This window comes from Macrosteles quadrilineatus, unplaced genomic scaffold, assembly GCF_028750875.1.
Source record: "Macrosteles quadrilineatus isolate MER2022 unplaced genomic scaffold, UCM_ALF_1.0 Scaffold_4__1_contigs__length_99947679, whole genome shotgun sequence".
NCBI classification, from domain to species: Eukaryota; Metazoa; Arthropoda; class Insecta; order Hemiptera; family Cicadellidae; genus Macrosteles; species Macrosteles quadrilineatus.
In genome coordinates this window covers 22,022,504-22,048,439 of record NW_026542597.1, presented here as the reverse complement: position 1 = coordinate 22,048,439, position 25,936 = coordinate 22,022,504, and the positions used below count along the sequence as shown (strand labels likewise).

The following is a 25,936-nucleotide window of genomic DNA, read 5'->3' as shown; positions in this document are numbered from 1 at the left end:
GGTGAAGGAAGTAGTCAAGGCGAGCTGCCCGGAGTGTGGGAACTGTTTATGACGCTTAGATTAAGGTTTCTACAATCCTAAAATGCTATGGGAAGGGAGGAAAACAGGTCCGCGACGTAGGAAGTGGTGAAGGAAGTAGTCAAGGCGAGTAGTCCGGAGCGTGGGAACTGTTTATGACGATTAGATAAGGGTATGGGCAATCCTAAAATGCTATGGGAAGGGAGGGAAACAGGTCCGTGACGAAGGAAGTGGTGAAGGAAGTAGTCAAGGTGAGCTGTCTGGAGCGTGGGAACTGTTTATGATTATTGGATTAAGGTATTTGCAATCCAAAAATCCTATGGAAAGGGAGGAAAACAGGTCTGCGACGTAGGAAGTGGTGAAGGAAGTAGTCAAGGCGAGTAGCCGGAATGTTGGAACTGTTTATGATGATTAGATTAAAGTATTTGCAATCCAAAAATGCTATGGAAAGGGAGGAAAACAGGTCCGCGACGTAGGAAGTGGTGAAGGAAGTAGTCAAGGCGAGTAGTCCGGAGTGTGGGAACTGTTTATGACGATTAGATTAAGGTATCTATAATCCTAAAATGCTATGGGAAGGGAGGAAAACAGGTCCGCGACGTAGGAAGTGGCGAAGGAAGTAGTCAAGGCGAGCTGTCCGTATTGTGGGAACTGTTTATGACGATTAGATTAAGGTATCTGCAATTCTGAAATGCTATGGAAATGGAGGGAAACAGGTCCAAGACGTAGGAAATGGTGTAGGACGTAGTAAAGGCGAGCCGTGTGGAGTTTGGGAATGGATCTATGTGTCTCCAATACAGTACTAAGACTGCTTTCAGAGTGGACTAATGATTTTCCCCGAGCAAAGCTCGGTCCCCAGGTACTAAGTATATTAAATAAGTATAGATTGTTGACATATAATAGAGGACCTGATTGTAAAAAATTTTTGCAACAACAATCTTCAACCAGCCAAAAACAACCAAACAATAAAATTTTCATACAAAAATATTTTTTTTTTGCCAGAATCAAATAAATATTTAGATCTTTTTAGGATTGCAGGTTTTTACAATAATTACTGTACTTTTAATACATGTAAATTTGTTATTCATGACATTTACTATTTACTCAACACTCAAGCTCCCAATTAGTTATCGTCAAAGTTTTTTTTTTTTTTTTTCATAGAAATAGCAGTTAAATGGGCCAAAATAGATTTATTTATCACCAGAGTAATTTTGAGTGAATTTAAAAACTGCTTTAATTTTAAATCCTCAGGTAATGATGATGAGATGATAATTAGGACATGAAGTTTAATCCATACATTGTTTGATCAACTATTGGGTCGGTCCCAATTGTTTGATGGAAAGATATGGGTGGCAAGTAGGAGGTGGAAGTTGGAGGGAGATAAAGAGGTGGAGGTGGATGAAGAAATGGAAGGTGGAGAATTGAGGTAGGGGCGGATGATGGTGAGTGGAGGTAGGGTTGGAAGATGATGAGTGGAGGTAGGGTTGGTAGGTGGAGGTGAAGGGGGATGAATGAAGATAGAGGTGGAAAGTGGAGAATTGAGGTGGGGGTGGAAGATGGTGAGTGGAGGTAGGGTTGGAAGATGATGAGTGGAGGTAGGGTTGGTAGGTGGAGGTGAAGGGGGATGAATGAAGATAAAGAGGTGGAAAGTGGAGAATTGAGGTAGGGGCGGATGATGGTGAGTGGAGGTAGGGTTGGAAGATGATGAGTGGAGGTAGGGTTGGTAGGTGGAGGTGAAGGGGGATGAATGAAGATAAAGAGGTGGAAAGTGGAGAATTGAGGTAGGGGTGGAAGATGGTGAGTGGAGGTAGCGTTGTTGGTAGGGTTGAAAGGTGGTAGATGAAGAGATGGAAATGGAGAATTAATAAGGGAGGCGTGTATGATAGAGGTTAAGGATTAAGTGCAGGTAGAGAAAGAACTACCTACTTTGTTTATTCTTCAATTAATTCATACCATTTGTTAAACAATGATTCTCCATGGGGCAAGCCTATAGCAAAACTGATAGAAAACGGCATGGTTTAAAAAATAAAACACGGTGACCATTTATTTATTATTTGTTTTTACTTTTGAATTAAATCCTTTTTGCTTCCATCTATCTGACACATCTATCAGGTTGTCATTTGAGTTTAGCATTTTCATACTTCTTTCTTCTTCGGTATCTGATATTAATAACTTATCGATTGAATCCCACCTAGGAATATATTTCTCATGATGTATAAAAGGAGACTTAAACTCCACTTCCGCCCTTCCTACAATGATCTGACCCTTGCCTTTGGGGTAGGTATTTCCATTTTGGAACGAAATGTTCCTATCTTTATTACTTCTTCTTGTACCTTGTTCCTCTTCGCTTGTGGAATAGCGGGACTCTTGATTGTCTAGAATAATAAAAAAAAAACAATATGCTAAGGTACATAGGCCTATGTGTTAGTTATAACTTGTTTTTATTCTTGTTTTACAACAATTTGTAGTCTAATTTGTGGCTTGTGAGTTGCAGTTAAGTAAGAATAGTAACTAGAACATTCAACTCATATTGAGTTGTTGTTATACAGAAAAATTTAACTATAATCCAATCCAACCATGTATGGCCAGACACCTTTGCCCAGTCTCTTTACATAATTATTATCAGGATAATGTGCCTACAGTTAAAATAACACAAAATACTAGGTACTTCTGTAATTTCTTCAATAATTGTTCAAATTTACATTTTCAAATCAGAAAGTGGTAACATCATGACAGCAAGTAAACTTGGGTGCCTCTTAGTCATTTTCAAAGTCTAGAACCATATCAAAACCCTCCTTTACGATTTTTGGTCGAAATGTATGTTTGAATTAATTTTTTCCAGGGCCCGATGGGGGCTTAGCCCCTGAAGCCTGCCGTTGGAACCACCACTGTGTTTAAGTCCTATGGTTGAGAAAGGTTGGGGGAATTTGAGAAATTTGAGAGATTAATAACACTTCCTACAGCTTGAAATCGTTGATCCAGACAACTTTAACAAAAAGTGAACTAAGGGAACTTATTTCAAGCTTCAAATGTGATTTCTATTTTCTGAAGCCAAAAAGCAAACTGTTTGGGATAAACTGGAAATCTGATAAGGAGGGGAGATGAAGTTATGACAAATTAAGTAAGTTAAAAAAATATGATGGAACAAATCCCATGGACTTACGATGATGTGGAGGAAATGGGAAGTAGCTATTAATATGAGGATATTAAAAGTTAGCAAAGAAGATGCACAGGATCAAAATAAGTACCCAGGCCCACTTTTATAAATGGGCAAACTGGGCATATGCCCAGGAGCGCCGGAGGTTTAGGGGTGCCCACTGGGTGCCCCCCAACAACCACCCGCCCGCACTAGGAAAAAAGGAGGGCGCTGCTTTTGGCTTTGCCCAGGGCTCCTCCACTGACCCTTATCGCGGCCCTGAAAGTACCTAGACAATGTTAGAAAATGGATGCACCTTCTTAGGTATAAATGGCTTTGGGAGTAAGTAAGTAAGTAATTTTAAACACTTTAATTTCGTTTTATGAAGTAGTTGCAGTTTTTTTATATATCTACCATGACCAAAAAATACCAGAAAAAATCTTTTCACTAAAGTAGGTACCTGTTGTAACGTCAGTTTCTGAAGCTGTTTCTTCTTCTTCAGCTAGCGCCTTCTGCTTCAGATACTCAACGTATCTTTCCAAAGCCTCCTCAGCAGCTTCTTCGCCACCCAGTCTGTTGATAGCCTGTGGGAAAATAACTGTCAGAGCTGTAAATGTGGCAAATCTTACTTAGCGATACTGATAATACTACTTTCAGGGTAGAGACTTTTTTCCCTTGTCCCACCTTCACATCCTAGGACGCTAGGGTGTAGCTCGGAACTGTTGCACACATTACTCAGGCTAGTCCTAGAGGGTCGGGACACTATCATTTAGATAAAATTCATTGGTGGTTGGCGACCTAAGCTCCGAAGACCCGCGCTTTACCACTACACCAGCTCGCTCCAAGGGAAGAAACTATGCAAATACGTTGTCCACTTGTTAGTTCTGACTTGATGTAGTAAAGTTTGATTTGTTACAACATGTGACAATATCTGTTATCTTCACCTGAGTTTTATTTGAAAATTATTCGCTAATATTGTTTACTAGAGTATTTACAGAGGCAATGCAACTAACTAAACATCAAAATATTTACCTTATTAGAGAAAATGAACAACTCCATTGCTCTGTAAGCTTCATCACCTTGAAGTTTCTTGCAACGATAAAAACCAGACCTAAAACAAGAGATTTGGAGTAACCAACAACGTAAAATCAACTATTAAACATATAAGCATAGATATAGGCTAAGCATAGTTATATATATGATGTAATAGAGATATGTGTGGAGTTCTGTTAAACTTACTTTGTGTTAGAAAATCTGTAGACCTCTTAAGGTAAGGTAGAAAGAGTTATAGTTTTAAAACAATACAAACACAAAAAAAAACATTTTTAGTATTATTGACGTACTTTGACCAAACATTCTAATGTAAAATTCTCATGTTAAGATAAAATTTGACCAGATTTTAACCCACTGAGTTTACAAAAACACCAAAATGCGAAATGGTATCAATATAAACAAAAACTACAATGCTACTAATCAACATGTTCAAGACCTGAAGATGGAGGTACAATCCAGACGGTGTCTCACTTATTACAAGCCCAATAATAATGGACAGCGGAGGCCAGTTTCAAACCGTCAAAAAGCTACTGGCCTTTTGCAGCATCGAACTAGCAACCTTCTGATTTTTAGGTGAGCACTATAACCAAGCAAAGTAGCATTGGTATACAAAGTTGTAGCTGTTTCGGGGGGGGGGGGGGGGGGGGGGGGGGGGGACAGAGGGGAGTTTCAGACTTATTTACTATAATGCATTATTTCTACACTTATTCATATATTTTAATCATATGCCTTCTAAGGTCTTTGGGTGGGAAAACACATTGTCCTTACACCAAACAATAGTTCCAATTACTAAAACAAGATAATCAAATTTGAATGCAATTGTTACTAAAGTTGTGAAATTTGTTCAAATAATCCTGTGTGTTCATTTTGCTATCTAGGTTTTTAACCAAGCCTATAAAGATTGCACTCAGAAGCATATTTTTTTTAGGGGGGACTTGATTAAAAGGCTTATATTAGTTTTGCCAATGACTAAAATAAAAATAAACAATATTAGCTTACCCTTTCTTGTAGTCTTCAAAACCCTCGTAAACTACCCATATCACCAATATAATAAGTAGGATGATTACAAAGCACAAGTGGGTATTCATCAGCCTATATAGCCACGACCGCTTGCCTGAAAAAAAAAACAACATTTAGAGCAAAAACGTTGTGATAAATATTCTGTACTTGGCCTGTTTCAAAAGTATAGTGCATGAAAATGGTCTGATTAAAATCGTAAGGGCTATTAGTACTATTTAAACTATTAAAGTGTGCACACCACATATCCTATAATTTTAATACTTCCACCGCAGCAAACCTGTAGCAAAATTACAGTAATCAAATTGAGATAATTTTTACTGGAGTTATCGTGCTTGCGGACACATATATAAAAATTTGAACGGGTGGTGATTTTGGCCTAAGGACACATCAAAACAAAAAAGTAATTCGGTCCTAGATCCAGGTGACACTGGGACTTACGGTAATAGCTTATTCCCTCTATGGGGAGATTCGCTAAAACTCTTTTTACCTTAAGTTTAAAAAATGACATAACTCACACATTTGTGCGCAACTTTTCTGAAACACCATCCTCACCTGTGGTGCTGACTATGATCACTCCGTAAGTGACGAGGTTCAGTTTGGGTAGGGGAGGGGGATAGTTCAACCAACAAGAGTAGAACCCCTCCACTGACTCAGGAGTAGAGTAACCAGTTATGGTCAAAGTCACGGCCTTCCCTGTAGCGGAAATCTCATAGTGTACTCCAGACTCACTGCAAACAAGAGCTGTCAAGTATAAATTCCGTACAAACTATATCCAAATAGATATATCTGACACTGACACACCATGGCGGGGATGAGTATTGGATGAAGGAGTTGATAGCATTGTTACTGACTAAGATCAGCTGGTTCATTGGCACAAACCATTTAAGTCTATGTCTAATGATCAAAAGAAGCTTGGTCCAGTTCGAATTATCAATTTTGTTGAATCTCATACTGCTTACCAATTTCTGTAGTGTTTGTTTAAGTATTTGCCGTTAGAAGGAAGATTAAGCTACACAAGAATATATTATCATTATATTACTACTCACTTTGCAAAAACAGTTTTGACTGGAGTGTCTAATCTGTACCAATTATATTCTAAATCTTGTATGCTGTTGGCATCTGTCTGGTTTCCTGAAGACACATCGTATAGACAAGGCATCGACAAACTCTCTCCTTCTAGCACAATCATCTCTTCATAGTAATCTAAAACAATATACTTTTAACTTTCACTAAAAATGTTTATTATCTCATAAATTAAAAACTTGTAGAAAGGAACCACCCTTATTTATCAATTTTTTAGCATTTTATCCGTTATCCCATATTCTAAATAGGGAAATTATTTAGAATATGGGATAACGGATAAAATGCCATATGTTTGCCCTAACTTCACAAGAGTTTGGAAAAAGTAATCATTTTGCGGAGACTTGTAATCATACAAATTTTTCAATCAAAATCAAAAACTTAATCGAAATTCTTTATTGGGGTAGAAAATAACAATGATGAGTGTCTGCAAGAAGAAGAATTAAGATGTGCATTTAGATTCTTCCTTCACTACATCTACAGCTAATTCACACTTACTGAGAAAAGAGTACATGTAACATTAATAAAACCAAATTCAGGTTGTTTGTTTTGAATCTTGATCTTTGGTATATAGTCCTTAAGTTTTACTTTGAATTCATAATAGTAGACAATAACATACAGCCAAGCCCCCATTTGTTGATGAGATTAAATTGGTTTCCTTTAATATCGTATGAAATCGCGAACACAAGGGACGATCATGGTATCGTCATGACTGCAAAATGTACTCACAAGTGTTGCCGCAATCAGGAAAGTCGATCATCCGTCTACAGTCTAGACCACACTGTAGAGAAATACAATTTATTTAGTAGTATTTATTTAGCCTTTTGGTGGGCCAGGAAATATTCTGATGTTGTAGCTTAGAGACCCCTGACCCAAATGATTGTATGGAAATACGGAACATCAGGGTTGATGAGTCGGTGGCTAAGTTGGTAGCGCAACAGACTAGGAATGTATGGAAGCGATGTAACAGAATCCCCCCACTAAATTTTATCAGAACAGTTCACTCTTGTAGGCTACTGTACGCACCCCTTCGCCGGATACATTCCACGCACTGGTCCGAGGCGGGCTTTGTGTACAGGCAAATGCAATTGCAGGCCGCCAACCTAATTTTTACAAACAAAAAAAGAATCAAATACATAAGCTCACATGTAGAGGCAGCAGTGTTGCTGGACAGGTGGTACTCCTGGTCCTGGTGTTGCGTAGACAAACCAGGGGCAGTTTTGTGAGGCAGATGGCCGAGGTCACGAATGTGATTGTCGACAGACAGCTGGCCGAGCAGTCCCAGTGGCGAATGCATTGGCTCAACATGGCCCATCTCTGAGGTTAGTACTGCCTGGAAACATGATGAGTCAGATTTGGACCCTCACATCCCACACGTTCCTAACCCAAACGCCATTGAGATGAAATAAATTAACATTCTATTTTGCAAAAGTTTATACAGTGAATGGAAATGATCTTTGGTTGACCTCCCCACCAGGAATCAGATTTTATTTGTGTGTTGACTGTTCACTGTATACCATGTGACAAGACAACCTATTTTTCCACTCCTTGGCTTGCCTGTACATTCTCTTTGTTATCGCAAGCTACATAACCCAATAGATACAAAAAATAAAACATGTAGTCAGACGTAAGTGCACCACTCTTAGCTAGGGCGCATGATAACCCATGACTGAGTAAGCGTTTGCCACTTTAACTCATGTTTTACGATATCTGTGTTGGTGTTTTTATTTATTATAATTTTTCATCTTACCGTCATCGAAAGGTTTTTTTTATTGAAAATGGCTTATTTGTTTTAGCCAAATCTTTATGCGTGACCCTCTAAGGAAGAGTAATTATTTTCTCAACATTACACTAAAGCTCACCTTCAATCTCAATCTCCTTTTATTAAAAAAGTATAATTCTTAGAATATAAATTTTACCAGATCCATTCCTCTTACTATAACACCGAGTGGCATGTTTCCCAGCAGTATGTCACCGGTGCAGTAGATATCAGGCTCTTCAGCAGTGGCGGGGGCTAGACTTACTATACAGTGGTGGCCTCCGTTCACTGACAGCCCCACAGGGCCCCCAGCCTGCTTAGACAACTTCAGGTGCAACCAGGTTAGTGGAGCTACAGTCTCCGCTACCTCACACTCCCCCGCCTGTGCAGCTGCCCTGCAAAACACTTCAAACTTTGGTCCTCGCTTGCCTTTCATCAGATCTGACACAACGTATATTTAAATATAATATATTTAAATATAATATAAATCCTCCTTCTAAGAGAAATAAAAACTCTAATCAATCAGCAGATGGACTCGTTGCAGGAAAGGCCAGCTACAGAGATCAGCTTGTGGGTCACAAGTTGGCAGTAGCTCCAGCGGCCTATCCCGATGCGAGATTCTCTGTTGAGGAATGTGATTTGTTGCAGGACAAACTGATGGAGTTGGTGTTTGGTGATGACGGCGCCAACATTCCTCATCAGTTTGAAAAAATTTACCATGAGAAGGGTGCTCTTGTCGTAACTTGTGGTAATTCTGAAACAACTGACTGGCTAAAGAGGGTGGCACCGAAGCTGGCGCTGGGAAGTGAGGGGAGTATGGAGGTCATTGTAGCAGACTATAAGGATCTGTTGCGCACGACCAAAGTGCTCCTACGCACTGACAGGCGCTTGGCCAAGGTCGAAGCCTCTAAAGTGTTTGTTCAGATTGAGCGACAAAATCCTGGTGTCACGACAAAGGACTGGCGCGTCATTGGTGGGAAGAGGAAGGATGATCATCAGATTCTTGTTCTTGCTATTGATGAAATGAATGCGCAGGTTCTGAAAGATCGTGGCTGGATTATCTATCTGGGTCTGGGGAAAATACAGCTCAGAGTTATCTCTGGTGCTCCCTCTGATGACTCAGGTCCTTCAAGCGAACCTACAACACAGTAAGGCTGCCACGGCTGTGTTCTGTCTGAGCACGGTTAAGCAGTCCTTAGATTATGCCTTGATTCAAGAACCCTGGATCAATAATTTTAGAATTGCGGGGATGGGAACTATAAAGGGTAGCATCTTCTCTGCATCTGTACCACACCCTAGAACTTGCATTTGGGTTAAAGAGGGGCTAAAATGTAATCCAGTTCTAGAGCTTTGTTCGAGGGACGTAACAGTAATTAAGACTGTATGTACTAAATCCAACATAAATCTGCTGCTGGCCTCTGTTTACATGCCACAGGGCGACGATGGACTGCTCCCATCGGCCGAGGTCAGAAGATTGGTCGACCTCGCACACGAGTCTGGATCTGAACTCGTGATAGGCTGCGACTCCAATGCCCATAATACGGCCTGGGGATGCAGGGACACTAACAACCGAGGTAGGTCACTTCTAGAATACATAGCTTCTTGCGGCCTACTTGTTGCAAATGTAGGCTCAGAACCAACTTTTTTAAGCAGGATAGGCCAATCAGTAATTGATCTTACCCTGTGTTCGGCGGGTATGGCTGACAGGATTATTGACTGGTCAGTGTCCCTTGAGCCATCCCTGTCTGATCATAGGCACATTGTCTTCGGGTTGGGGAATTTCTGCGGCGAGGTTCGCTTATTCAGGAGCCCAGTTAAAACCGACTGGGCATCCTTCAGAGCTGATCTTCGGGGCAGAATTGCCTCGAACCTGAACACATCTCCTATTAACACAGTTGATGCGCTTGACGAGGCGGCAGATCGTCTAACTAGGTGCATAGTTACATCCTTTGAGGATAATTGTCCTTTGAGCAAGGGAAAGAGCAACAGGGCTAGTTGGTGGGGTCCTGAACTTGCCTCTCTTAGGAAGAGAGTAAGGGCCCAATTTAGGCGAGCAAAGATAACCAATAATTGGGATACATACCATACAACTCTCACAGAATATAACCATGCAGTACGTAAGGCCAAAAGGCTCTCATGGAAAAATTTTTGTGGAAATTTAGAGAGTATCAAGGATACTTCTAGAATACATAAGGTACTTGTTAGAGACAGGCATGTTACTTTGGGTGCCGTTGAGGGACCGGATGGTGTAATGGCTTTTGAACCTACCGAAATACTAAAGGTTATGGTAAAAACTCATTTCCCTGGTTGTATTGTTTCTGAAGTGCAGCAGGAGGAGGTGAGTCCAGAGCGGCCTAACCTGGGCCGTCGTGCCACTCATTCTATGTGGAGCACTGCTTGCCGCATAGTCACCTTCAGCAAGGTAAGATGGGCTGTTGGCTTATTACGACCCTTCAAATCGCCGGGTCCTGATGAGGTAAGACCTGTTTGTTTGCAGGAGGGTCTTGATACAATTATACACCCACTCTGTAAACTTTTCAGAGCCAGCTTAGCGTTAGGACACATTCCCTTAGGGTGGTGTAATTCGCGTATCGCATTTATTCCTAAACCAGGAAGGGATAGTTACACTGACCCTAAGTCATTCAGACCCATTTCTCTATCTTCTTTCTTTCTTAAGATCCTAGAGAAGTTGGTCTCAAGATATATGATGGATACAGCTCTTAGGACACATCCTTTACATATTAATCAGCATGCGTATGTCTCAGGAAGATCATGCGAGACTGCGTTGCACCATCTTGTAAGCAAGATTGAGAAAGCTCTAGAGAGCAGTGAAGTGGCCCTGGGTGCCTTTCTCGATATTCAAGGTGCTTTTGACAATACTGGTACTCCAGCGATTCTTAATGCGGTGAGAGCAAGAGGTTTTCACGGTATAATATGTAGATGGATTGAATCCTTGCTTCTCAGTAGGAAGGTTAGGCTCTCACTCCACAATGATACGATCGAGGCAAGAACTACTCGAGGATGTCCTCAGGGGGGGGTTCTTTCTCCTCTACTTTGGAATTTGGTAGCAGACGACCTTATAAGGACCCTCAACGAAAGTGGGGTTTTCGCCTTAGGTTATGCTGATGATGTTGCAATCCTTGTGGTTGGAAAGTTCCACGGAACCATAACTGACCTTATGAATAGAGCTTTAAGGGTAGTGGACCGTTGGTGCCAGGATGTTGGGCTCTCTATAAATCCCAGGAAAGTTGTAATGGTACCCTTCACAAGAAGGAGGAAACTGGACGGGATCGGCCCACTAAGACTGCAGGGTACTGTAATAGAGCTGCAGAATCAGGTGAAGTATCTTGGTGTAATTTTGGACAGATCACTTCACTGGGGACCACACCTTCAAAAAGTCATTGAGCGTGGCAAATGGTCCCTTATGGCATGCAGGCGGATGGTAAGTGGCACATGGGGGTTACAGCCTAAACTTATGCACTGGCTGTATGTATCTGTTGTTCGACCCGCCCTTACATATGGTTCGCTTGTGTGGTGGCCAAAGATGGAATCAACTATAGCTGTCAAAGCTTTAGCAGGAGTTCAGAGGCTTGCTCTTATTATGATAACTGGGGCAGTAAGTAGCTGTCCTGGAGCGGCACTTGACTGTCTGCTTGACATGCTACCTATTGACATTTATATTAAGGTGGTAGCAAGTAAAACAGCCCAACGCCTTAGATGCGAAAACTTATGGATAGCCTCAGGGAACAATAAAGGGCACTCTAAAATTGTTCAGGTGGTACATAATGATGAATTGGACTTACCTTCAGATCACATGTCCAAAAAATACTCCTTTGGAAAGCCTTTCAAAGTACTAATACCAGATAGGAAGGATTGGTCTGGCGGAAAAGGACCCATACCCACAGGTGACTTAGAATGCTATACTGATGGTTCTAAGATCAAAAATGGGGGCACTGGAGCAGGTGTGCATTGGATGAATGGAGGCACTGGTATTTGTCTTCCAATGGGGGTGTACCCAACTGTCTTTCAAGCGGAGGTCACTGCCATTCTAGTTTGTGCTCAAGAACATCTTAACAAAGATATCAGAGACAAAACAATCAATATCTTTACTGATAGTCAAGCGACCTTAAAAGCATTAAACTCTTACGAATTCAACTCCAGGCTCGTGTGGGATTGTCTTGCTTCTGTGTCTGAGTTGGGTAGGAGAAATGACCTTACGCTTTGCTGGGTACCAGGACACTCAGGCATTGAAGGAAATGAAGCTGCAGACAGATTGGCAAATACTGCCTCTGCGACATCATTGTTAGGCCCGCAACCCTTCTGTGGCATCTCACGAAACAGTGTATGTTCTGCGATTGCGTCATGGGCCAAGGAAAAGCATCGCAAACGCTGGGTCGATGTTCCCCTTCTTAGGGTCAGCAAGCTTACTCTGTTTAGGCCTTCCAAAAAGGTTGCCTGTGACCTCTTGAGACTAGACAGACGAAGAATTAAATTAATTGTTGAACTGATAACTGGTCATGGAAGATTCAGGAAACATCTACAACGGATGGGCTTATATGATGGTGAACCGATCTGTAGGTACTGTGATAGGTCAGAAGAGACAGCTGATCACTTACTCTTTGATTGTATTGAGCTCTCTGACGCTAGATTGATAACTCTTGGAAATATGGCTAGAGGAAGATTTCTTCCTGAGGATGAACTAATTGGGAAGCTACAGGCATTCATTGGGCGCCTCAACTTGTAGGTCAACAAGAAAGCAATTAAGTATCTGGGCTGCGCAATAATTCGATTTCGGATGAAGTGCTTTAAGGTCTCGACCTGCCCCTGTCAGATAAGATAAGATAAGATAAATATAATAGCCTATATATATATATATATATTATCTGCCATAAATAATAAATATCTATACTATTGATTTGTGTTATTTTTTTAATACATCTCCATTCTACTGCACACCAAAGTGTATAATCTAACACAAAGATGAACGTAATACGAGTGAGAATACATTATTGGTACAAAGAGATATCCCCGAGTCAGGCCCAATTATTGAAAGCTCAATCAAGAACAGCTGGATCCAGTTCGGTACCATTAAAAAGCTTCAAGTTGCTTTGAGTGTTTTCAAGTATGAACCGTCAAGCTTCTGTTACTAAGCAAGCTCACGCCATATTAATTTTGCTACCCAGCTATATGAGCTGATAACATTAAAAAGTTAAATATATTTTTATTCTTCAACAGCATATTTGAGATCAGTAGGTAATTTGGGTATTTCATTAAAGCAAAGGATGTTGTTTGCACACTTAAATCTGATGAAGCATATGTGGAAAATCTTAAGGAACTTAAAATATAAGATATATTTAAGAATTCAGCTGTTGAATTACGATAGCTCTCAGTGTTTAACACTACTTACCTAACCCTCAACCTTATTCTGGTGTGTTCCAGAGAGACAAACAAAAAGTCGCGGCTGTCGTAGCCTTTGATGAACAAAACCAAACCATCAGGCAAGTTTGGTTTGATTGCCAAATCTACCTGGAATCAACGATATTATTGTAAAATGCTATAAGGAATTAAGAAGGTTAAATATTTCAGTTATGTTTGAATTTAAGATTATATCAACCTGACTTAAACATTTTGGCTCTTTATTTTCTAGTGCTTTTTTTTCTTCATGACTGGGCTTTCTTACTTAGTGTGCTGAATTAGACACAATCACATCTATATGTTAGTGTTTCTGTCATAAAAAGAATATAGTAGTTTTCCTACATAAAACTTTATTCTGAAGAATGTACTGTTCTCAACGAACATGTCAATAAAGATTATTGTCTATTTCTCTCAAAGAGGATTTAGTTAAAATACAGTGTGGTATAACTGATATCCTACTTTCTCTGTAATTTTCATTCTATGAATTTAATGGCGGCATAAATAGCAGTTTACAAGTGGCCCTTTGAGTTTGTCACAATTCAAAGGCAGTGTAATAAACTGCATTTTGCAGCAGCGCATTACCAATGACTGATGATTGTACTGAGCTTCTTCTAAAACTGGCCACAGTTTGTTTCAGATTTTATATTTTTGAGGTTTTTGCCAAAGCAGTCTTGACACCAAGCCAGTTTCTGCTCACTATCAGTCCACCCAAACAATGTTAATTTTAATTTTCATCAGTGTCCTGTAGTCAACGAAACGATAGCAACTAGAACACTAAGACAAAAAAATACATGTTTTTCTCTCCAGATGGCACTCACATTCCAGGAGGAAGCGTTGAGGAAGCATGGAACTTGCAGGAGATGGGCCAAATCAAAGGAGGGACCCTGGCTACCCTTACTCTTCACTTCGTTCTGTACTTGCGAGCTCTCGGAGGGCGAGATCCCACCGTCATTCTGAGCCTGCGGGAAACAACATAAACTGATTTGTAGTTGAAGAACAAGAAAACACAAGCTTGTGCTAATAGTAGGCTTAAATAAAATGTTGGTCACAATAAGTCAGCAGTGTATAAAAGATTCAATTCTAGATTTTTAAGGTTTTAAAATTATTTTTATAATAAAAAAGTGTAGCCTACATAAAAAAAAATGTATCTCAGTGATAGGCTATATAGTTGGAATTTCACCTATAAAAAAACTATTACTACCCCGAATTTAAGGAGAATTTGTTAAAATTCGGCAAATTCGCTAAGGTTGAACGAAAACCAAAATAAATTTTGCCAGAGCAAAAATCCAAATAATATACTCCTTAAGATCATCCATCTCACCCGCAAATCCCTCTTGTTGCGCCTCTTCTGGAAGTTATAGTTTTTGAAGTTGACAATGAGTTGGTTGACTTCTCCTACAAAGCCAGCTCCGCCAAGTGTCATGTCTGCGTCGTAGTTGGGCGAAGACGGACGACAAGACAGGTTGAATGTTGGGGTGAGAACACTGTTATCCAAGCGGAGTGTAACAACATCTCCAACGACAGTCAACAACACCTCATGCCAGTCTCCAACCTGTAGTAGAAAATCTTCACAATTCAGTTATCAAAAGAGTAGAATGCTGCATTCCTAAAAAAACCTTGGTACACGGTTTGAAAGAATAGTCAATTTTCAAAACTTTGGAATTTTTATTCAATAATTCCAAAATATCCTGCGAGTGCAGCTGAATTGTTATTATCTACCTCAATCTAACATCATGATGATCTCTCCCTCGATCGCAAAAATATCATGAGAATCCTGTTGAATCTTGCTGAAAAGTCAATGAAAAACAATTCCTGTATCCCGGACAGAAGGATATGTGTGTGTAAAGCAGCTTAATAGTCAATCTGAAGGTATACTACATTTTTTTAAGACAGCTGCAGTAAACATAGTTTGATTTTCAGGAGAACACGGTGAAACAGCATTCCAGGACCTCAAGAATTATATTGTCGTTCATCTCCAGCTAAATTTTCTAAAAAAGTACTTATGCTCCATATGTTTTTGTTTTTACCGTTTTTCGTTGTACCTAGTCACACTATACCAAAGTTGTCTTTGGAAAGGATAGAATGACAGTAATGGTGAGGATGGAGAAGAGAAACCATAGTTCCCAAAAGATTTCAATTCTGGCAAAATTGATTCTAGAAACAGTAGAAACCAAGCATTGGCTAGCAACTTAAACCATTGACTTTATATCTACACGTGTAGATATAAAGTCAATGCTTAAACACCATACTAGCAACACACCTTACATACATTATCTATTTAAAATATACTCACAGACAGTCGCTGACTAGTTAGAAAGTCAGCGTGACAATTCCGTTGCCGTACGGTGACAAGAACATGACTCTGGTAGAGTGAGAGTGTCACATAGTCACAGTTCTTGTCAACACAGTCATGTGGTTGCCGAGATACGATGTTGCCTGTCGGGGAGAAATGACGCAATCGTACATACAGCAGCAGCACGCTGGTGAGTTGCTGTGTGGCTTCGTACTTCACAACACTTTCGCCTGTCATGAACACAGCCTCGGATGTCCTCAAAGGGACTGAAACGTTATATATTTGATTTGAATTAAATTGTGTAGATATTGTAATACAGGAACCAGATGGGTATCATCTTTGAAATTATCAATTTATTAATTCAGTTTAATTCAATTTATTTTTTGATGAACAGCAGAAGTATTTTGTTACATGTTTTACTTAAAAGAAGTCTAAGTCGGACTTCCGCCAAATGTCGGATAATTAAAGAGTGTTTATGCGTACTTGCCTGGGCATGGTTGTACATAGCAAGACTGTCGTCTTCTTGTCTCTCCTTCACATCGTGAGCCATTGCTCTGAGGCTCTGGATTGGTGCAAGATCTCACCGAGATCTGCCAGCCAATACCACAGTTCGGCACACAGGCCGACCACGACGACCACTCCGACCAACCCCCGTCCTCTGTAAACCACTGTAGACTTCAATAAAATAATTCTCAACATAATAAATTATCTAAAAGTACTGTTTCATTACCTATACTTGATATACACCCAATATCAGGGAAAATCTGTAAAATGTATACCTAATTTATATTTATTTATATCTGTAGCTTCGATGGAACATGTACACGTAAGCTGGAAGAAAACAACTTTTAATTGGATTTTTTTAATAATTCGTTAAGTACAGTACAACTTTGGTAATCCGTCCTAAGCTCGTGTCATCACTTATCAGTAACAATGTTATCAAAGTAATATTGTGACTATTTGCCATTATCCCAAAATTGCGGCAAAAATATTGTTTATCCCCCATAATCAAGGAAACAGCATCTTCGTTTTTCACGGTCACGGAAACGTTTATCGTCATCCTTCGCAGTGGTGGCAAAATATTGAACGTCTCCATCGGTCATAGAAAAAAAATCATCACTGTCTTCGGCAATTGCGGAAGCTGTATCCTTGTGAGGAGACTAATATCTGAGATATTGGCAAACTCAAAAATATCTCATGCGGTAAAGGAAACATCATCGTCTTCTGCGATCACGGAAACTATCGTTGTTATCTGTGATTGTGGCAAACTCCTGAGTATCTCCTGCAGTAAATGAAAAAACATTGTCGTTGCCTGCGATAACAGAAAAATATTGAACGTCTCCCACTGTCACAGAAACATCATCATCTCCCGTGGTCGTGGCTTAATATTACGCCTGCCACGGTAACAGACACTATATCATCGTCTTCCACGATCAATAAATGTCAGTTAAGCAATGAACTTGGTAATTTTAAATGCTCCTCGGATCCCCGGCCTTTTCACTCTTCCAAACATGGTCCCGATCCCGTGGGTGACAGTCTAGCGATGTTGTACTGTAAATAATTTATTATGCTTCTTATGTTTTTCAGATATTGAGTAAATTAGGGTGCGACTGGCTGGCTTAAGTTAGAATCCTGCCAGTGACCAGTGGAAATTAGCCATGTGTTGATGCTAAACACACTTACCCGTGATTTGAAGCTAATGTAGGTTACCTTTATGCCACAGAAAAGAAAAGAACATAGGAAATAAAACAACTTTCTCTGTATAGAAAAGCGTTCTACACTAAGGGTAATGTTGCAATTCAGTATTACTGATTAAATTAAAGAGTAATTATTTAAAATAATTTCTTACCGTTGCATAACTGAGTGTTGCATGGTTTAATTTCTTCAAACGGACCACTGCATCCTTCTGCTATAAATAAATCAATAAAGTTCGGAAGTTGGAGTTTCTTTGACAAGTCACAGCTGAGCGGACTGAATTCTGATATGTTAAGCTCAACCTCTGATGAAGCTTCGGAAACTTCTTCACTTTCTGGGTATTGCGAAGTTGTCTGGGTGTATTTTGTACTAGCTTGAGTTACAGTCAGCGTTGAAACCTTTTTTGGAAATATTCCAAATAGCTTTTTTACTGGCTCTGTGTTTCCAGTTGTATTTAAGTTTCCGGTATTTTTTGAAACAGTGCCATCTTTAGATGACACATCTTGTTTTTTACTACTCTCTGAAAATGAGGTTGTTGTTTGTATTGAGCCAGTTGTATATTCAAAACCAACGGTGGAATTAAGCTCTAAATCAACTACAGTTACTTCAGAGGTTTTTAATTTATTTGTGTCTTTGTCTGATTTTGAGGTTATCTTAAAGCTATTTAAATGCATCATAGTAGATGTAGAAAAAGGGGGAATAACTGTACTATTCACGTCAGAAGAAGTTTTACTGTATATAACATTCGACTTTGTCTTTGTTTGGGGAATATATGGAACTGTTAACGTATTAGTATATTCTTTGTCATCTACGGTGTAAGTTTTCTCTTTCTTTTCACAAGTGGAAACAGTTATTGAGTTTTTGTAAAGTTCTCCACACTGACTTTCTTCACTATCCAAAAGAATTGGATCAGTTCTTTTGCTCTCTTTCTTTTTGATACCTAATATTCCGGTGCATTTAGTTGTCAACTTAGACATTTTTGAAGGTAGATTTTTACTTTCGTTTGAACCAAAAGAATCTACATTTTCAGCAGATGTAGATTCAGTAGTTATGGGTGATTTAAGTTGTGTCATTACGTTCACTCTAATGTCGTTTAACAGTTCTTTACTTCTAAAACTATGAGTTAAAGTTTTTGGATGATTTCTAGATGTTGACCTACTTTGCGTTTGTGTTTCAAATGTTTCTGAACTAAAAGTTGATAAAGGAATTGAATGAAGTTTTGACGACTCAGTTTTCAATTTAGTAACCAGTCTTTGATCTTCAGTCTGTTTAAAAATCCACGAATCCTGCTCTAGTGCTGACACAGTGGTGGGGTTTTCAACACTTTTCAACTTACCACCCCTGTTTTTATACTCTTCTCCAGTCGTTCTCTTATCTTTTGAAGTCGTTTCTGTCAAATCATCTTCATTGTTGTCATTATTGTAGTATTCAACTTTGTCACAACTTTTGCTCCTCTTGACTCTTAAATGGATGTTGTTCGGGTTGTTATTGTTATCTTCGTAGGCATCTTCAGATTCTTCCCTGTCATTGTTGTTGTAATAGTTGTAGTAATCGTCAGCGTTTGCATACTCCCCACTATTGTCATAATCATACATTTCATTGAATGCCGTCTCTTTTTCATTTGATAAAATCTTTTGTTCTTTGAGACATTCTCTGGTTCGCCTTTTATATCCAAAATTACATTGAGCTGAGCATTCGGACCACGACGACCACTCACTCCATTCTGAAGCTGAAAAAATGTTGTGTATAAAACTGCTTAATTTACAAATGAATACTGAATTTTACAAAGTAAAATTAAATTAAATAAAAAAAAAATAATCTGGTGTGTTTTTACTACACAGAAAATAAATTATTCACTAAACTAGACGAATAGCCTAAGAACAAAGTTTGAAGAAAACAATGTTATTAGTTGAACAAATAACGTTTTTTTTTATTTGTTGGATATGATGAAAATAATGACATCAATACATCTTAGAATGAATGGATGTATTTTTTTTTTTTTTTGTCAAACACAATTATTCCAAAATTGGTTTTAGAATAATGTATTTTTTTCTGAGACCTAAGGTGTGGAAGTTCAACTATTTCTTCAGAACAACAATGCCATCTCATGATGTTTGGATATAGATATATTATGCTCTCGTTGTTATTCAGCTCATCTTAATAGAGACTTAAAAATAATAAAAATATAAAAAAAACACTACAGAATCCAAACTTAGATTTGGGGCTTTCCTATGTAGTGTGAAAAAACCTGTTCAATCCCCGAGGTATGAAAAAATGTTGAGGCTTGTACTGTTTTACCCAACAGAATTTTATGTTAACTTGTAAAATGCAACTGGTATGCAACAAAAAAACACAAAGGGCCTAAATATCTTACCTTTGGACAGTCGTGTGCCGCATTGTACACCTGTACAGGACTGGTATTCACAGCTGTCCCCTTGACATGTCACATCATGCGTGGAGGGCGGCGGGTCACAGCATGCTCGACACCTCATATGTTGTCCCGGGCCGCAACGTGCGTTGCAACGTGTCCAGGGAGACCAGTCCCCCCAACCTCCTGCAACTGTAGTAGGATAGAAAAAATTTACCTTTTAGCGAATTTCCCTATAGGGAATAAGCTATTACCGTAGGTCTCATGTTAAGACCTAGACCCGGGACCGATTTACTTTTTCGTTTTGAGGTTCCCAGAGGCTAAAAACACCATCCGTTCAAATTCATATATATATTTCCGTTAGCGCGATAACTTGAGCAAAAATGATCCGATTTTTATTAAATTTGGTACAAACGTGTAAGCCTACGTTTATTCGAACGAGTTCGCGAACCAGAATAATCGGACCGTGAGAACAGGGGTTTATGGGGGGGTTATATGGGGTAAAAATGGGTTTTTCTCATTTTTTACTCTAAAAACAAAACATTTGGCAATTTCTTTCTTAACCATTTTGTAGAGCTTACAAAAAGAAATAATTTAGTATATTGAAGCGCTGTTGTATGCCTAACGGTCACGTAGAAAATTTTAAAAAAGTGTAATATAAAGCTCCTATGTTATTCTTAGGGGGAAAATGAAAACTGTTGAAGTTTACTTGTTTATGGATATATGTTGATAAAATTTGGCAAATTTATTTATTTCATCCTATTGAGGTATGGTCAAAAACCACTTTTTACCTTCCCCGTAGCAGCAAACCTAAGCACTCGTTAAATCTAATGTTATTAAAATTGCGAATAAATATGTCTTAAGGAAATATTTTAGTAGAAATGTTATTAGACAAGTTGAAATTCGCTTTGAGTCTGCGAGTTTGCTGCGGCGGGGGTATTTTTGTTTTAGGATAGAAAACCACGTTTTTTGGGTTCAGGGGGACCCAAACGGATATTTCAATCTGAAACTGAGCCTCGAAAATTTTGACAAAAGCAATAGTATCCCTCATGTGGGAGAAAGTTAAAAAGTAGGTATTTCAGGTACCTAAGGAACACTGTCCTTTAGTAAATGCTATGCAATAAAATAGGATTTTTTAAATAGTCGCATGTAATGAAAAGCATTTTCTTAAGCATAAAAAAATTGTACATAGCTGTAGGATGTTAAATAAAGTAAAATTCAAGGTAAACAACAACTCAAAACATCATTTTTAAAGGTCATAAAGAATGGTTTAAATACCTTATACGGTCAAAAAAGATCCTTCGTAGTCTACGTGCAAGCTACTGCAGTTTCATTCCCAAAGGGAACTTCATCAGCACAGTGTGCATTGCATGCTGTCACACACTGGCAGCTCAATGCACACTGGGATGAAGATTAATGCACAATTGCCTACTGTATTTTTTGACCAAAAAACATAATTTGATTCATTTTCGGATTTTTTCTTCAATTTAAGATGTATTTCACCAGTTATATAATTGTATAATCATATATATTTTGGTCTAACAACCTCCAGAGAAATACCGGCTTTCATTTAAGCTATTAGTTTTTTAAATTGGGCGAGTTTCAAGCAAACGCAAGGTGAACAACATTTTTTTTTCTAAGGTATTTCTACATATGATTAACAATCAATAGCTCCAGTATTGTTTAGGTTTTTTATTTGTTTTAGACTCAAAATAATCAGTAAATTATAGGCTTTAATATGAGCTATTGATCGTTTGAATCGGTTAAGCTCAAGATACTGTTTTACTCAATCAAAAATCATGAACTTGGTTATATCTCGGATATTATATTCATTTTATCCCTGCGGAGCAGCATGGGTCCTCTAGTTACTGTAAAGATTTTTAAGAATAAAGACAACATAGTTGAACAATAACAATATACAGTATAACAAACGTTTCTACCGGATCTGACATTTTATAAAATATGAGGAAACAACTTAATACTGGACCAAATTCAATTATTAAGTATATACAATTTTTCAGACTGGTTGGTAAATGGTAAATATGTACTTCATTAATGAAACAATTATTTATGTATTATTTAAAAATGTATTTACTTACCTGGACATCCTGTATTTGTCTTGACACAAACCAAAGAGTTCCAAAATTTAATCTAAAAACATTTAAAACTTTTACTATTCTGCAAAAAATGTTTCAGATTTACTATATTGTATTTTTTACAGATTTGATTAGCTTATTAGGGAGTAAAAAGCATTTTTAGTCTCTAGGGAGTAAAAATAAGCTGTTGTAAACAGTTGTAAATTTCGATTATAGCATTCCTATCGATCAAAATTATTTATCGATTGATTTAATAGGTCAGGTTTTAGCCTATTGTTGTAGATTGATCGAAATATCGAGGGTAAATGTACTGTAACACAAAAACTCTTATTTCTTTTCAAAACCATTCCTAATAGCTTGGTTTTTCCTTTAAAAACAAATAAATAATACAAAACACTAACCGACTCTGATGCCAAAGTTTTCTCAACGTCTGACATTTCACAACTGCTTGAGAGACACTTAGTCAATAGTGCAGACTGTGAACCGCTGTACTTGCGTAAGTTTGCCAACTGTTCCAGCCGAACATCGTCCTGCGCAAGGAGTTTCTCATACTGTTCATACGAGCAGCCTGGAAAAATATTGATATAGTGTTTCAATAGTTTTGGGATGTCAACATGTATTTGTTGGGTAAAATCTCAGTTCATACCACAAATGGTAAAATAACTGTCCAAAGACGCAATTCTAAATCTTCTGTTGCAATTGTAGCCACAATACTTTGAAAACAGCTGGTGTAGAGTTTGTTTAGCCAAAGCTTAACAATCCCACTTCTCCAACAGCGTCTTGAGCTATGTACCTTGACGCTAGTCACAAATGAAGGAAAATTGACGCCAGCTGATTTTAAAGCATCTAGGCTAGGTTGTGCAGCTACAATTGGAACAGTTTTTTGTTCGATTCTTTGCAATAACTGTTGAATACCGAAGTTTCTTTGTGAAAGTATTGGACTTAATGGTACTTACTTAGTTCATTGTCAGGTCTATATCTGAATAAAGGTTAAGAGCGATAGTAAGATTGAAATCTTGATCATAAGCTTCCACGGTCAAAGTAGACTATTGCATCTTGGTCTTCGGTACATAAAAACGTAAAAAGGGACTGAAATTCAGGTATATTACAGCATTCCATTTTCAAGGACTGCAATTCAACTGAAACGTCAACCACTATTCACCCACTCACCATCACCGTCATCTCCCAAAGAGTAAGATTTGTCAAAGTTAAAGCATTCACAAGCAATGTCCAACAGCGACACATAAGCACAATAATTTATGTTACATTATATCCTGACTCTCCAATCACCTGGGACGCTACAAGGTTTTATCTGCAGCCATTCACCATCACAGTCAGCTCCGTTGCGCTTTGGAACAGGGTTGGAACAGTTGCGGATCCGTGTATGTCGTCCCAGCGCACCACATTCACCTTCACACTCGCCCCAGGTCGACCAGTGGCTCCAACCTCCGTCTTGGGGACAGAACTTCTCATCCACACGGCCCAGGGCGCAATCTAACCTACAATTGCTGTACCAAAGACTATAGTAGTTAACATAGCAGCAAATGATTATGTTGCAATAAAGTTTTTTTATTAGGTACTGTAAACCACAATTAATTCTAAGGCTACGATCACATTGCTTGCACGTGGATTAGGTGACGCAAGCAAGCACGAGTTGGGGTGCTCACATTACTTGCACGTACATGTATATTGCTGGCTAGTCAGTGGCTGAAGCTAAAGATGGAGTCATCTTTTGTGATGGAGAGTAGTGTTTTGAAGTTCTTAGTGGTGGATAGCACAAATATACATCATATGGAATTGATACATTATTTTGTATTGTACTGTTGTAGTTAAGTTTACTATTGTGTTGTTTTTATTAATTTTAAAACATTTGAAAAGTTTAAACTGGAGAGGGCAATTCATCCTTGGGAAAACCCTGAATACCTATATTTGTCCCCCCTAACCTCAAAAAATGTGTCCAGGTAGTTATTAAAATTGGCATACACAAGCAAGTGTATTGATAATAAACTTCTAGAACTTTTTTGGGATCCCAACAAATTTTTCAGCTCACCGTGCCTAATGACAGAACAGAGGTCCTGGTTTTCTGGGACGTTTGGTACCCTGGGGCATTTTACGTTCAAATATGGATTAAAATACAACAAGTCCTCATGTTCAATGGATGATGATGATGATGGTTACTAAAAATAAATCACAATTCCAGAATGAGTGTTTATCAGCCAGCAAGTAGTAACAACATTAACTTTCTGTTACATTATACAATCACTGAAAGAGTGTGATTTTATCAGCCAGCAAGTAGTAACAGCATTAACTTTCTGTTACATTATACAATCACTGAAAGAGTGTGATTTTATCAGCCAGCAAGTATAACAGCACCAAAAAGGCTGAAGACTGCCCATGAAGAATATGACTTTGAATTGATTTTGACAGGTAGAGTCTACCTGTAGGCCAAGACAATCAAAATCAATTCAAAGTCACACGCATGTAAAATATATAATTGAGGCAGATGCTCATTGTTCGTTCTAAGAAGTTTATTCAACATAGTTTTACTTTGGCTGTTGATGTCTGATTTTGTGAATTTAAGGCCATGGAGAACTTTAGCTCTTAAAATATTGACTATTCACTTATCTGAAGAACTTAACTAGTTAAATGTAAATTAATGAATAAATTAAATTATAAAAAAGGAAATATACGCTTACTTGTCGATAGAAAACAAACGAGGAAACCTCAGAAGATAAAGTAGAGTAAGAAGGACTTGCATGTATGAACCAGTTTTCAACAAGGATTAAAAATTTTCACAAGGTTTTGAACACTTATAATCCCTCTTCATGGAACTATTTACAATTACAGCACAAATTTTAAAATTATTACACTTATTTCAGAGTCTTGATACACAATCTCAGTCAGGAGCTCACAATTCACAATTAAACAGTATTTGTTTTGCTAACATGTTTTGAAATTTAGCTTATTTACAAATAAATATCATATGACACCACAGGTAAATTTGACCAACAAAACTCATTCACAATGTTAACATAAAGTAAAGTAGACTATGGAAAATGCTTGACTTTTCTTGCAAGCATTGAATTTCGTACTCAAGTGTAAAATAGTTAATTTAATCATTGACTTTGGATACTACAAGGAAGTCAAGTCAAGTCAAGTCAATCATTTATTTTCACATAACGTTTTACAGATCCAGCATAGCTGGGAAACAGGTGAAATGGTCATGGACAATTAAAATACATAAAACTATAATAACTATACAATATGCTAAGAAATCAAATATATACATCATTTAAAAAATCATCAACTTTGTAATACCCTTTATTAAGCAGCAATTTGGTAACTTCTTTTTTGTATTTTTCAAAAGATTCTAATGATTTAATATTATCAGGCAGTTTATTATACAGTTTTTTTCCCTAGGTATTGTGGAAGGGTTTCTAGTGAGGTAAGTCTATGAATGGGCAGTTGTAAATCATTTCGATGTCGTGTTAAATAATTATGGTTATGGTTTTCATTCATAAAATATTCAAGATTTTTTTTAATAAATATTAATGTTTGCAGGATATAAACAGACGGAAGTGTTAATATTTTCAATTCTCTAAATAATAATTTACAGGATTGCCTAGGCTTTGAAAATGTCATAATTCTAAGGATCTTTTTTTGAATTTTGAAAATGGTTTCGGCATTTGAGCAGCTGCCCCAGAAACTTCTCATTCTACCGCATTTTAAATTGTAAAGCATGTTTTAATGCGAGTAATATGTAATATAAAGGTTTTTTATGTCCAATCACATATATTGATACGTATAGGGAGAGAGGCAAATGGATGGAACTATAATCACTTCCATAGACTAACCAACACAAGTAGACTTCTGATCCCATCGTCAAATCTGAAGCTTTTTTTCATGTAGCTTATGTTGGTGACTCTTGAGCTCTAGTGGCACCAAAAGTTTGTTTGTATTATTCTAGAGTTAATTTTATGATTTGTGCTTTACAGTTTAGTTCTAT

The 25,936-nt window shown here is 38.1% G+C and overlaps 1 protein-coding gene across 1 annotated transcript; it reads right to left on the bottom strand.

Annotated features, from left to right (window-relative positions):
* Positions 1-1,989: 1,989 nt before the first annotated feature.
* Positions 1,990-24,763, bottom strand: LOC128992803 (uncharacterized). Its single transcript, XM_054416543.1, has 19 exons — positions 24,627-24,763; positions 23,221-23,438; positions 22,332-22,498; positions 21,934-21,985; positions 19,841-20,026; positions 17,621-19,195; positions 16,259-16,429; positions 15,772-16,037; positions 14,800-15,030; positions 14,297-14,437; positions 13,471-13,589; positions 8,242-8,458; positions 7,451-7,637; positions 6,271-6,427; positions 5,777-5,952; positions 5,204-5,318; positions 4,184-4,262; positions 3,612-3,735; positions 1,990-2,390 (listed from the first exon to the last, which is right to left on the bottom strand). The coding sequence occupies exons 1-19, from the start codon at positions 24,686-24,688 to the stop codon at positions 2,059-2,061; spliced, it is 4,575 nt and encodes a 1,524-aa protein (XP_054272518.1). The 5' UTR covers positions 24,689-24,763; the 3' UTR covers positions 1,990-2,058.
* Positions 24,764-25,936: the final 1,173 nt, after the last annotated feature.

What these genes read in the sequence shown, in the direction of transcription:
- LOC128992803 (XM_054416543.1), bottom strand. Translation starts at nt 24,688, where the DNA reads ATGCAAGTCCTTCTTACTCTACTTTATCTTCTGAGGTTTCCTCGTTTG. An exon ending in AGAATAAGGTTGAGGGTTAG is followed by an intron (nt 8,459 to 13,470) that starts GTAAGTAGTGTT and finishes AGTGTTTTGCAG; the next exon opens with GGCAGCTGCACAGGCGGGGG. An exon ending in AGAAACTGACGTTACAACAG is followed by an intron (nt 2,391 to 3,611) that starts GTACCTACTTTA and finishes TTATTATTCTAG; the next exon opens with ACAATCAAGAGTCCCGCTAT.